This window comes from Eufriesea mexicana, unplaced genomic scaffold (assembly GCF_001483705.2).
Source record: "Eufriesea mexicana isolate 0111107269 unplaced genomic scaffold, ASM148370v2 scaffold1824, whole genome shotgun sequence".
NCBI classification, from domain to species: Eukaryota; Metazoa; Arthropoda; class Insecta; order Hymenoptera; family Apidae; genus Eufriesea; species Eufriesea mexicana.
In genome coordinates, this window is record NW_016909928.1 from 452163 (window position 1) to 466465 (window position 14303).

A 14303-nucleotide genomic window follows, 5' to 3' on the forward strand; every position below is an offset into this window, starting at 1 on the left:
TAGATAAGCTAAAATAAATTCTAAAATAAATATGAAGAAGTTAACTATAGACATTCCAAAACGAATAAAAAAATAACATCGGTTGAAACAATCCGAAGAACATTGCGAAAATGAGGATACCACGATAAAGTAGCCAGGAAAAAATCTTGTATTTCAAAAACGAATAGTGAGAAACGCTTAAAATTTACTAAAATGTACATAAATTGTGATGAAATATTTTGGAACTCTGTCGTATTTTCCGACAAAATAAAAATTAATTTATTTGGTAAGGATGGAAAAAACAAGGTAAATATACAGTTTAGTGGCTTTGCCCTAAACGCATCTTTTTTTTCCAGTTTTTTTACAAAAAGCTTTATTTGTGCCTCAATAAGAAATATAGATCGGGGGAGCTTGAAAAAGTAATGTGCTTTTACTAGTTTTTTCACAAAAAACAAAATTGTTAAAAACCACGGAATGCATGAGTCGATCCCTATGATTTTTGAACATGTTATAGAGGACAAGGTTCTGAACAATAATTGTCGCTTGGCCTTATTTTCCGAGATATTTGCAAAAATTATTCACACAACCACATTGACTCCGCCTGTACGTATGTCGGGACGTGTTGGATCTGATACGAAGGATCGCCGCTCGTTTTCTTTTATAAACACACCGCGGCGAGCGACAAAGCACATCGTGTCGATAGACAAACAAGTCATTATTAGGAGTGATTAGTCTGTTGCCTGATGCCTACGAAGCTAGATACAATAGAGTAAATGACGAAAGTTTGATTTGATTTTTGGATTTCTGCTTAAATGGCCGGCCGCTTGACGGCGGTCGGGATATAAGTCTAACCCAAACCTAACCCAATTACTTGATTAAGCCAAACCTACCTTATTATTGATCAGTAAATTAAGTAATGGATTAGAAGTAGGTTAGACTATGTTGTTGCCGAGCGGAGGACCGCTTGCTGCCCAGAGCGAGTGCGATACCACACCAGCTTAGTTAACATGTGAAAAAAATCTAAATTGACATAGTATTGAAATTAATTAAATAATTTTTTTGTACATCCGTTATATACGCTCGCCTGCCAGTCCTGTTTTGTCGCTCGCTGGAGTTTGTTTATTCGGACAGGCGATAAAATTCTAGCGGCGATCCTTTGTAACTGATCCGACACGTCCCCGGCACACGTACAGGCGGAGTCAATGCGGTAGTGTTAATAATTTTTGCAAATATCTCGGAAATTAAGGCCAAGCGACAATTATTGTTCAGATAAAAGGTGTTCAAAATCTCGTCCTCTACACATGTTCAAGAATCATAGGGATCGACTCACGCATTTTGCAGTTTTTACCAATTTTATGTTTTTCGTCAAAAAACTAGTAAAAGCACATTACTTTTTCAAGCTCCTCCGATATGTATTTTTTATTGAGGCACGAATAAAGCCTTATGTGAAAAAAAAGAGAGAAAAAGACGCGTTTAGGGCAAAGCTGCTAAACTGCATATTTACCAAAAACAAATAGTATAGAGAATGGTTAATACGGAATATCTTGTTCATAATACGTTTCCAATGGTGAAATACGGTGGAAGCCCCGTAATGTTATGAGGCTGTACCAGGTCAAATGGTACAAGAAATATAGAATTCAACGAAGGCACAATAGATAAGATGAAATATCTTAATATTTAAAAAAAACATTACAAATGTCATGTACATAACATGTTCAACAGTACAATGGTCCAAAATATTTATCGTATTTAGTATAAGAATGATTATTATACAATGTGCCCAAAATTTGATCCATTGGATTGGATTTAAATCCAATAGAGCATGTGTGGGGAGAATTCAAGTTAAAACTGTCCAATCACGCTATTGCAAATACAAAGCAGTTAAAAGAAAAATACGCCAAGAATGGAAGAATATTTTATCTTCCGCAGTTCAAAAATTAATCAAATCAATGTCAAAACAGTTACAGGAAGTTATTGAAGCTAGAGACTATGCAACAAAGTATTGAAACGCATTTTTTATTATATTATAATGTTAAAATATATTATTTATACTGAATTTTGTGTCCCTAAAATAAGTCTACGTTTACGTTTATTGTTAAATATAAATAAATAGTCATTCTTATTTAAAACTTTTTGTACGATTCATGTGTTAAAATGTATTTTTATTTTCCAATACATTTTTTAATGATTGTACCGATCATTATCGTTGCCAACATAGGTGTACGCTCAATTTTGTGAGTAACTGTATGTACGTGCAATAATGCATGAAGTTTTATTTATTTAGGTTAATTTCACAAATCATTATTTTTGTGTACATGTTTATTTAATAGAATCTACATATAATCTTTTCAATTTATTTAAAATCAATATTAATAATATAATATAGTGCCATAATATTACAGAAATATCATTATGATAATTTCATAAGAAAATGTTTATAATAACAAAATCATATTTATTAAGTCTTTTAGAAATTTTTTGTGTAAAATTTTTTTTTACAAATTTTGTATCATATTTATTAGTTAATAATGCCATGATGCTACTGTGTTCCCAATTGCTAAGGACATTATGGTATTTTAGAAAATAATAATTATACCTTTATATTTATATTTTAAAAACTACTATTCTTAAAAATTGTATACTAATAAAATATTTTGCCACCTGCAGGGTGCATTTTATAGAAATTGATATTCAAAGATAATAAGGTATCCTATTGCCCAATTGTATACTAGAAAATGTTTTTTCAAGATATTCAAGGTTTATAGATTTTTTGATGTGACTAATTCAGGTTTCTATGGATATTCCGAAAATAACACATTTTCAATTTGGTTTAAAATTTTTTCAGAGGTTTTATTTGAGCATAGAAATATATTCCCAAAAGGATTTTTGGCGACAAGCCTCTATTTCCGAAATTTTTGCAAAAAGCTGTGGATGTTACTAAATTAAATTTCTAGGGCAACTCGTGTCCGATTTGGTTCAGTTCACACAAAGACTCTATTCGAACATTGAAAAGAATTCCTGTAAAGAAGTTTAGCACCAAGCCTAATCTATCCTAAACTTTTCTTTTTTCACGTACTGGAAATCTTTCGAAGATATTTTACTCCACTGGGGATAGAAGCAAGATTTTTAGCCAGTAGAATCCCCACGGTAACCTTTTTCGATGTGCTGGGGAAATCCCAGGAACCCGAAACAAATACAACCGGTGCTTCCCTATATCATAATCCCCTTTGAAGGCGCGTCCTCAGAGGGGAAAAACCAATTCACCTCCATTATGTCTCATTGGTGTATCGCAGCCTTCTTTGGCAATTGAGTCACCACTCGAACTGCCCGTGGTCCTAGCGAGTCGCAGGAAAATGAGGGGTGAAAGATAGCCCCTCCACCTACGACTCGAATCCTCGAAATTGTAGATTAAACTTCAACGGATGTGACGATGAACTTGCGACATGTACGTTAACATTTTCTCCTCAGATGGTCACGTTCGCGGATCTGTTTCGCAGCCTTTTCCTTCTGCATTACATATTTGCAGAAGGAAATCATTTCCTTCTCTCGTCCTACACTATCTGTGGAATAATGGTTAAGAACAAAAGAGGTTCTATCCCAGGTGCTAGAAGAAGAAACGGTGCTCAAGTATCCAAATTAAGCACTTCTTCGACGAATGCTATGTCTTGTTAAGCCTCTACTTGGTTCTACAATGATGAGTTCATTGCCTCCTGTCTTATTTTGTGCAAGTACTTACTAAAGTAATCATGCCTAGTAAGCATCTCCGTGAGGCAATGCGTGAGCCTTTCATCGTTGTGTATCCACTCCTTCAAAATTGGGAGCACAGCCTAACAACCTTATGTCATATTGCACGGCTGCTTCAACTGAGTGTCACGGTGAGATTACGAACCGCCTGACGCCTCACTTCGACTACTTCCTTAATGGAAATTCGAACATTTCTTTTCGAAACTAATGCTGATCTAACCTTGTTTTCTTTCTCTTTTTTAAATGAGGAAAATCTAACCTATCTCAAATGTAATTTGTTCTAGACAAGATTTGCTTTCATCAAAAATCTTTTTGGGATTATTTTTTTATACTTAATTAAACCCTGTTCCTTTGTATAAACCTTGAGTTAAATCAGAGGTATGTTATTTTTGGAACTGCACTCGTAAATATTTCAAATATAATGCATCAGAACACCAAACTATCCAGAAAGTCCATAAAATATATATCATGTTTATAAATGTTAGTATACTTCTATAGTATTTCTATTTATACAGTTATCGTATCTATATATTGTTCATAAACAATTAATGAAAGTAGTGTATATTAGTATAATTTTCTATTAAAAAAAAATAAAAAAAAAAAAAAAAAAAATGTTAATTGCAGCTCCAAAATCTTTAAATACAAAACCCCACTATTGAAAATATAATTCCTGATTCTTATATGAGCAGTATTGTCACGTTGTTTGGTATATCTAGTACTAGAGCTGACTGTGGCAGTATATTTAATTTTTAAACCCAATAAAATCTAGTTTTTTTCTATACGTGTGCAATTATTAAAGTCCTGTATTTTACTACCGATGAAACGATTGAAATACAATATATATTTTATAATTTCTTTCTTCTATTTTATTTTTTTAATTCTGTTTCATATACGCATTATGAAATTTACCGATTTTTATTTAATTCATATAATAATATTTTTATAATTCATATAATAATTTCTTGTTAAAAATAACAAAAAAATGTACGATGAAAATTTTGTATATTTTTCTGAACGATTTTCATTAACGTATTATTAATAATATTAAAACCCACCTTAACATTCATAAGTCTATGGTAATTTTTAAATTAAGAATTTGTAAACAAACAAGAATAAACCACTGGGTAAAAAATAAAAATAAGAACAAAGATACAAACCCGAATTTTTTATTAATTTTACATAAAGTGTGTATTTATTAATTTTTTCAGTAATCATAAAAATAGAAATTTAGGTTGTCGTTTACCAAAGAACATAACCTGTAAATGTTACTACTAAGAAACATTTTTTAAAAATATGGGTATTACTAACATTATAAAACTCAATTGGAAGTTTATAAGTTCTCAGCAATTATTTGTTCGTCCATAAATTTTTTAAATTGTCAAAACTAACAATTTATTAGTGTCGTGTTTTTTGAAGTAAAAGGAAAGATGGATCAAATGTTACCTAGTCCTGGGTTTAGCATACCAAGTATAGGTACTCCTTTACATCAACCAGAAGAGGATCAACAAATTTTACCTAATGCATTACAACAACAACAACAACAGCAGCAGCAACAACAGCAACAGTCACAGCAACAACAACAATCACAACAATATCAATTACAACAATTGCATGCCATGAGCCCAAATATGCAAAGTGGTATGCTCATGATCGGAACACCACAAAAGACTATGCATGCTTATGCAACAGCACCTACTTTTGCGACACCACAAAGTCTTATGCAGCCACAAACACCAGTAGGATTAAATATAATTATTTTATATTTATTGAATATTATGTTTAATATTATTTTAGAAAAGAATTATATTGTTTATAGCAAAATATGATGTCTCCGCTGGTACAAAATACTAATCATATAGCTCCTCCATCCATAGGCCCATCTACACCTGGTCCTATGACACCTATGACACCAGCTTCTGCAGATCCAGGAATATTACCACAACTTCAGTAAGTAAAAAAAATGATTTGCAATGAAAGATGTCTAATACATTTCACTGATATTACAGAAATATTGTTTCTACTGTAAATTTAAACTGCAAGTTAGATTTAAAAAAAATAGCGCTTCATGCTAGGAATGCAGAATATAATCCAAAGAGATTTGCTGCTGTTATTATGAGGATAAGGGACCCAAGAACTACAGCTTTAATATTTAGTAGTGGAAAAATGGTTTGCACTGGAGCAAAGAGTGAAGAGGATTCTCGATTGGCTGCAAGAAAGTATGCCAGAATTATTCAGAAGCTTGGTTTTCCTGTTAGTAAAAATTTAGAAAATTATCATTTATTTTTAATTGATTATTATCAATTTGATTTATTTTGGGTAAAGGCAAAATTTCTTGACTTCAAAATACAAAATATGGTAGGCAGCTGTGATGTGAAATTTCCAATTAGATTAGAAGGTTTAGTACTTACACATGGACAATTCTCCTCATATGAGCCAGAACTCTTCCCTGGATTAATATATCGTATGGTTAAGCCCAGAATTGTTTTGCTCATATTTGTTTCAGGAAAAGTAGTCTTAACAGGTTAGTAATTATTTTATATATATTATTTAGTTTCTATATATATATATTTACAATTCATTGTATGAATTATTATTATTATTTGAGTAGGAGCAAAAGTTAGACAGGAGATTTATGAAGCATTTGATAATATCTATCCCATTTTGAAGAGCTTTAAAAAACAATGAATTTATTTTTCATTAAATATTAAAATTATGCATTATATGGACAAAACTAAGGTAAGATAGTCTTGGTTTTTGTCTTAAAGATTACTAAAATAATTTTTTTTATGTACTTTTAAAACATATAGCTAAATTTAATATAAACTGAATTAATTAAAGAATATTTTTGTTAGAATTATTTAAAAAAAAATGATACATTTAATTTAATCAAGATTTTATTATACAATTTTTAAAAGCAGGGTCTTCAAAATTTATCCTCGTGGAATAAGCTAAAAGATATTACTTAAAAACCAATATATCTTCTCGATAATGTCGTGCCTTGATCGAGAGGTAGTCGTTACTCTAGAATTTAATTCTTAATTTATATATTTATATAATGTATATATTATTAGTTTAGAACAAATTTAATCTTACTTAATGCGTTAAGCATATTCTGTATCCTTCCAATTGAATAGAAGTAGTTGACATCCTATATGCAAATAATAGTGTAAAGGAAAAAGAATAAGAATAATGATTCTTATGTTTGTATAATTATTAAAAAGTGCTTGTAATTTTGTAAAAAATTAGATGGCATTTTGATACATTGTAATATGAATTAGTCATTAAATGCAGGATAAACAATATATAAATATTAATATTTTTCAATTCTTTCATCATAAATATATATATATAAAATCAGAATAAGAACTTATTTCTTTATTAAATATTGTATTAATTAGTTGAGTTATGTAGTTTCATAATAGTTTTCACTAAACATTGTTGAACTACCGGACAAATATCTTTGTTAGCTGACATTAAAATTTCTGTTGCTTGTACAATAGAGTTTACATCAACACTTCCAGTTAGAAATATTTCAGATACTTGATTATGTTGTGAAAGACTAGCTAATGTAATTATTCCATGGTTAAGGACATTGTGGTTATCTGGACAGGTATTACATACAGCCTCTTCTGTATCCGTAGGATCCATTAAGTAATGGTCACCATATACACCCTATATTTTTATTAAAATTAATAGGGAAAAAATTAGATAATGGAACAAGATATTTATAATCCTACTTTTTTAAACATCACTCACTATAGTGGAAGCAGTAACTAAACCAAACATAGGAACACCTGCATTAGCTAAAGCAGTACTAGCAGCTATAATTGCAGCTGCCAATGAAGATCCAGCATTATCCAAGACCATTGCATATACATCTACTTGAAAATTAGGAAATTCATGCTGAAAATAACAAATAATTTATACTTCAATCTTATGTTTTGCATATTTATATTTTATTTTGAAAAATCAAATTGGTGTTTTTATTTTTAACATGAGTATTTAGTAAACAATTTAATTAAAGAAAAATTTATTAAATTATGATTTATATTGATTTTAGTAACATTATTATATATATTATGATATGTGTATCATTATACGTATTGCACAACTCAGTGTTAAGATAAATAATATAAATTTATAAAATTTTATATGAATAATAGAATATTTTACATTTTTTTCATTTATATTTTTCATATTAAATAAAATGTTAAATTCGTGAAAATTTAATCAAATTAGGATTGATTGTACATTGAGTATATAATAATATATATACATATATTTACCAAACATACGGCTGGTTTTAATGCTCTTTGTAAAATTAAGCTATATTGTTTTTCCTCTGCATCTTGCTGATGAATTTTTCGTTTTTGACAAGAAAAAGAGGCAAATTTAAATTCGCAATAAATTTCTCCTTGTATACAGTAGCCGTTCTTATTTGGTAATTCTCTAGGATCAAACACAGAACAAACTACTTTTGTATCACCCATTTCTATATATGCAGAACCTTTCGCCTGGCTAACAATACCTGCTTTTAAAACTATAAAAATAAAGTATAAATAATTATTTTCATAATGTTTAATTATACTTGTTGATGGCATAGCATAACTCGTAATTTATATTCTTACATATTTTTCTCATTTCATTACTGGCTCGTTTATCATTTCTTTTATTAAAATCATATTTTACTGCGTCATTTTTTTTATCAATATTAGAGTAAATATGATATGGTACAGATATGTCTGGACCATTAATTCGCTTTTGATCAATAGGCATTTCAATAAAAAATTATTACTTTGTTTAGAAAATATATTTAATGAATAAAAAACTTATCGAAATTTATTTAATTTAAATTTCATTAATTCGATAAATAAAATTTACTCAATTATCAACATAAATAACCTTCAATCATGTGAATATTATACGATAAAATGTGTAAAATAATAATAAGGTATATGTAACAATAATACATCCATACGCGAAATATTATATTGTGTACAAGAGAAACGTGAGGCTTGCGTATCGCACTATACTTTGTATGAAATCTTCGATATCACATATTTCGTAAGCATGGAAGAATTCAGTAACACGGAGAGAATTTGCACTAACACAAATATATATAGCAAGGATATTTCTATATGAAATGTCAGGTTATATGAACATAAACTATTTGTGAAATGCTTAAGAAACATATTTCTGTTATTATTTCATGTATTATTCTATTTATATTATTATTCCCCGCTATATAATAAACTAAAGTATATAAAATATAAATATTTTGGAAAATTTATTTCTCAATTAAACTGTTTAAATATAAGCATTTGCTTCACAAGAATTATATCGTGCAAATATTTTTATCAACATATCATTGTACATACATATCTAATAGTGACAATTTTTCATTTTATATGTATGTTAGTAAACTTTAAATATTATGCTACACACCACTGTTACATATGCATACGTGATGGTATTTTGTATACATCTAAAGTAAAATAAAAGAAAATTAAGTTTAACATAAACATTTAATATTTGTGATGATTTGTATGTATGCGATATCCACTGAAGCATAGATAACATTACGACATAATTATAATTATTGATTACGTATATATGAAGGTACAAAAAATTTTAATTGATATATAAATATTAATTGAAATGGCGGCATATCAATTATCAATTACCAACATTAAATATCTTTAACACATAATTTCAGTGCACATCCATAGTTTTATGCACATCACATTTGCGCATCTCCGATATAGAAATGTTGAATCAAATGAACTCAGTATATTCACACATTTTATAAAAACAATCATTTTAATATTAAATTTAACGTTAATATATATATAGTATTTTCTATAATATTGTTTTAGTACAACGTATTTTTGTAAATGCGTATATATTTATTGAACAAATATCGTATATGTTAATTGCATACTATTTTTTTGTATATGTGTTGACACATGCGCAAAATCTTTCTCAAGCCTTATTTAGTTAGCAAAATTGATGTAACGATATTGTAGATACCATTTTAACATTTATATACAAAATGGCATTTCGCGTGTTATCATTGTTATATTTAAGTAGTAATTCTACGAGATGTGGGTTGGTTGCCTTTCTTGTTTTTAATTTTATTTTCTTTTTTCTAAGAAATGAAAAAATTTTTGAAAATAATATGTAATATGTTACAATTACATATAATCAATTAATATACATAATGTGAAAAATGCTATAAAGACTTAAAAAAGTAAATGATAAAGTATGTAAAAAAAATAAAACAATTTACGTTTTTATTTGATTTATAGATTATCAAGAAGATTTTTTGCGAGTACTGGCAAAGAAAGCAAACAAGCAAGTGCATTAGTGTTAAACAAACGAATCAAATTTAATGTGATAAAAGAAAAAGCGTTGGCTGAAGAAGCTAGGAAGGAAACTGTACTTATTGTTTCAGATAATGAAAATGTTGGTATATGTTCAGGAGTTCCAGAAGAACATTTAAAAACTCGCACAGTTCGTATTTATTGTCCTGCAAAAAGTGCTATGCAATCTGGGACAAATAACATAAATTATTGGCAAATAGATTTTGATACACGTGAACGCTGGGAGAATCCGCTTATGGGATGGACTTCAACGTGAGTATAATATATAATAATAATAATAATAACCTAAACATTATTTATTAGACTTTATTCAACACATTTTCCCTTGTAGCGGAGATCCTTTATCAAATCTCCAAGTGGCATTTGCTACCAAGGAAGAAGCTACTAAATATTGTGATAAAATGGGATGGAAGTATTACATTCAGAAACCAAATGTGAATAATCCAAAGCCTCGTAGCTATGGTACTAATTTTTCATGGAACAAGCGTACTAGAGTATCAACTAAATAAAGAATAAAAATTTGTTAGAAAAGAATGAATATAACTGTATACATAGTTCGAATATATTATATATTTAATTGTTCTTGTGTGTAAAGTTTTGAACTTCAAATAAATTTTTTTAAATTAACATAAAAGTAATATTACAATATTTGAATAAATTTCAATGATAAATTCCACAATTTATTTTTTAGCAATAGTTATATAATATCATTCGTACATGGTTAACATTCTTATTAGTCACCTCTTGCTTATTAGTATTATTGGTATGAATTATAATGTCAGATTTGATTAGACTGTGTATTTTAAAATTCAATATTTGTTAGCTCGTATTATCTTATAAACTATATCGAGCATTGTTAGTATTGTAAAGAGAAAGTACATTTGTACGAGTGTATTATGTATGTTTAAAGTTTACAGAAGAATCATGATTTAAATACAAAAATATGATTTAAGAATGTGTTACTTATGATTTAAAAGCATACTAAATTGAAATGCATATTATAGTATTATTAATCAATTTACGAAATAAACAAAAAAAATAAAAATTTATAAACAATTAAACTGAAACTAATATATATGGAAGAACAATGCTCGAGTCTTTGTTTATAAATTTGTATAACAAAACAGTCACTTTTGCAAACTAATAAGGATAATATTTACAAATTTGATCTAAAGGAACATTTTACTGTTCTTTTTTCATTAATCTTTTGGTATCTGATGAGTCATTACAATACTAGTAAAGTATTTTCTGCTCTGTCTGTTTGCTTGCTCCCTCATTTTCCTTCTCCTATCACCTTCTTTAAACATCTTTCATACTTCTATCATTGTCAAATATTAGAACACGTAATTTATGTTTTCATCTACAGTGAATTTCTAACAGTGTGAGAATTTCAATTTTTTTAATAAATTGAAATTATTATTCATTAACAATAGAATATGAACTGTTAAGAATAAAGGATATTGATTATTTTGAAATAGTTTAGAAATTTTTTTAAAGTAAACTGCGCTAAATGTGGAAGAAAAGAAAAAAGCAATTTCTCTTTAAGATCGCGATTGTCATTAACCCTGTACTAATGGGTATCTTTCATTTAACATTATTTCTTAAGAGATTTTCGATAACAATACGCTTTTTCCTTTTCATTCAAAAATTGTAGAATATTCGATTTTTGATATTATTTCATTATATTGTGTGAACAATATTGTCGCCTTGATGCGTTTTTCCTTTTTTATAAAAAATGTGAGAAATGTCAAATTAGTAGCCGAAACGAACGATCAATTGTATTATCAATCGCACGTTTTAGCATCGAAAGAAAAAGCTGACAATTGCAATAATAATTTATAATTATGTTAGTGCATCCTGATGATATATTTAAATATGTGTAGGTTTGAGCAGGTGTTATCGAATTTTGTTCACACGCACACACGCAGCACGCAACACGCAGAAAAATGCGCAGAAAATTTATAATCTAAATAATTTCGGATTCTTGAAAGATATCCGAGTGTGATTGTACAATTTTTGGAATTTTACTATCCTTAACTTCTGGGATAGTCGCGTGTATGTCCAGTCTCTTATTTTTTGGTATATTTATAATATTGTACGTACATAGTATCTAGACGTATCGCGCGTAAACACGCCAATTATGAATAATTTACTATAGTATATTTATGCCTTTAATTGACATGATACATAGCTTTACAATGCGTGTTTTCTTGCGAAGATCATATTTCGGAATTAAGTTATTTTCGAAATATTTAATTTTAATCTTTATCTTTATCTTCTGGTTCGATTTATTTATCGGCTTTATTTTTTTCTTTTTTTGGTAATCCTTAATACTATGTCTTATAATCAACGCGCGAAAAACAGATTTATCAAGCATTAAGCATTGAATGCTATATTCTAAAAGTAACGTACGTTGTACGTTCTAACAAGAGATTTACGTAAATTTAACTCGTACTGTTTTTACATACGAATGTTCGTAATATGAAAATCTAATATACATGTTTATATTTTTGTATACATATATATTAATTCGCAATCGTTTTCTAACAATAGGCACTATAGGTCGACGAGAGGTCGTGACGTGTTAATGGCAACGTTTATTTGTGAAAAGGAAACTTGAAAACGGTAACGTGAAAATCTATTACTATTGGAATCAATAAGTTTTGTGTTCTTTTACCTTGGGGATTTAAATACTAAATAAATAAATGAAGATGATCCAATAAGGTTACAGTAAAAATTTAACTAATTACTACAAAATTCGTTGTTCCTTTCTCCATATGAATTTTCTTTTTCTATCTTTTCTTCTTTTCACTCTTCCTCTTTTCCTCTACCTCTCTTCCTTTCTGTCCTTAAATATCTCTTAATTTTTAATTTCGTGTTGTATACATGTTTTATTCTAACGATTTTATATGTAAATTCAATACAAAAAAAAAGAAAAAATTGAAGAATTGTTTTCATACTAACTTTATATTTTACGTGTACATACAAACACACGCACACGCACATACACACACGCGCGCGCGAGCGCACCATGCATAATACACTCATATACACATACACGTATATATAATACTCATCGTCGAAGATAAATGTAGACATATGTGTAAGTATCGTAAATAGTCAAAAAAGGAGAATACAATTTTCATATATTTTTCCGTCTAATCATATCTTGTAAATAAAATGAATTAGTTTAAATTCAAATTAATTCATTGAAAAATGCATTTAAAAATTTAACATTTAAAAAGAAAGTCAATAAAATTGTAAAAGCAAGTTGTGTGACCGTTTTAAATATGTAAAAATGTTTTCCTTACTTGTTTACATTCTTAATTATCAAATTTAAGATCAATCTTCGAAGATGAGTGGGTGCTACTAGGGTTACATAATTTCTTCTAAATTTATGATAAATCTAATGAAATAAAGATCAAAGAAACAAAGAAATATATAATATTGCTTTTTTTATATTCGGCATACTATATGTAGCTATTGATTTCATTTGATTTATTCTTTAATTACATATGTATACTAGGAAATAGAAAGAAGAGCAATTGTATCAACATGATAACCAATACTAATTTTGAAGTGGAATATAAATAAATTTATCATGAATTTCTGTTTTTTTCCTTTTCTTTAACAATAGCTACTGCGTGATATGTGCAATTATATTATATATATACAATGCAACAAATCAATGGGTTTCTGTGTCAAAATAATTTTATGAAGAACGTTAGAGGACACAGAGCCACCTTTTCTGGGCATTGTTTAGTTTATATTTGTATTAGCAGGTTCTCAGTAGATTTATTACTTAATTGATCATTGATGATCGATTTCAGATTTTCCGTATGTTATTATGTTATAAACTAACTTATAAAATTGTACTGTATGCTGTGATTGGTACTTGTCAATTAAATTTTAATTAATTAATTGCAACTTTTATATAGCTTCTATATAACTTCTATATAGCGTTTAATTACAATTTCTATTTGTACTCGATGACTAGAACACAAAGAAAAAAGATATGATTGTTATATTTTTGTTCAATGTAATTGAAAAGACAACGTTAGTAATATATATATGTTAATAGACAAACGGAAAGCTAAATGTCGATCATTAATTTACCCAAGATATTATGCATTACTGCAATATTGTAAAATGTGTCCAGAAGAGAAAGCCTTTCCTTCTAACAAATACGGGATGAAT

At 28.4% G+C, this 14303-nt stretch overlaps 3 protein-coding genes across 4 annotated transcripts; 2 read left to right on the plus strand and 1 right to left on the minus strand.

Moving 5' to 3' along the window:
* Positions 1-3537: 3537 nt before the first annotated feature.
* On the plus strand, positions 3538-6408 carry Tbp (TATA binding protein). 2 transcript variants are annotated; one of them, XM_017902411.1, is made up of 6 exons: positions 3538-3854; positions 5140-5459; positions 5540-5670; positions 5730-5973; positions 6046-6244; positions 6332-6408. In XM_017902411.1, the coding sequence occupies exons 1-6, from the start codon at positions 3818-3820 to the stop codon at positions 6406-6408; spliced, it is 1008 nt and encodes a 335-aa protein (XP_017757900.1). In that variant the 5' UTR covers positions 3538-3817. The 2 variants fall into 2 exon arrangements, with proteins under 2 accessions (XP_017757900.1, XP_017757901.1); XM_017902412.1 differs by lacking the exon at positions 3538-3854 and adding an exon at positions 4794-4799.
* Positions 6409-7113: 705 nt separating this feature from the next.
* On the minus strand, positions 7114-8501 carry LOC108549133 (exosome complex exonuclease Mtr3). The gene is made up of 4 exons (XM_017902389.1): positions 8352-8501; positions 8010-8263; positions 7480-7626; positions 7114-7395 (listed from the first exon to the last, which is right to left on the minus strand). Exons 1-4 carry the CDS (start codon positions 8497-8499, stop codon positions 7114-7116), a joined length of 831 nt encoding a protein of 276 aa, XP_017757878.1. The 5' UTR covers positions 8500-8501.
* A 1198-nt stretch (positions 8502-9699) lies between these two features.
* On the plus strand, positions 9700-10637 carry ND-18 (NADH:ubiquinone oxidoreductase subunit 18). The gene is made up of 3 exons (XM_017902471.1): positions 9700-9831; positions 10032-10358; positions 10438-10637. Exons 1-3 carry the CDS (start codon positions 9776-9778, stop codon positions 10613-10615), a joined length of 561 nt encoding a protein of 186 aa, XP_017757960.1. The 5' UTR covers positions 9700-9775; the 3' UTR covers positions 10616-10637.
* Positions 10638-14303: the final 3666 nt, after the last annotated feature.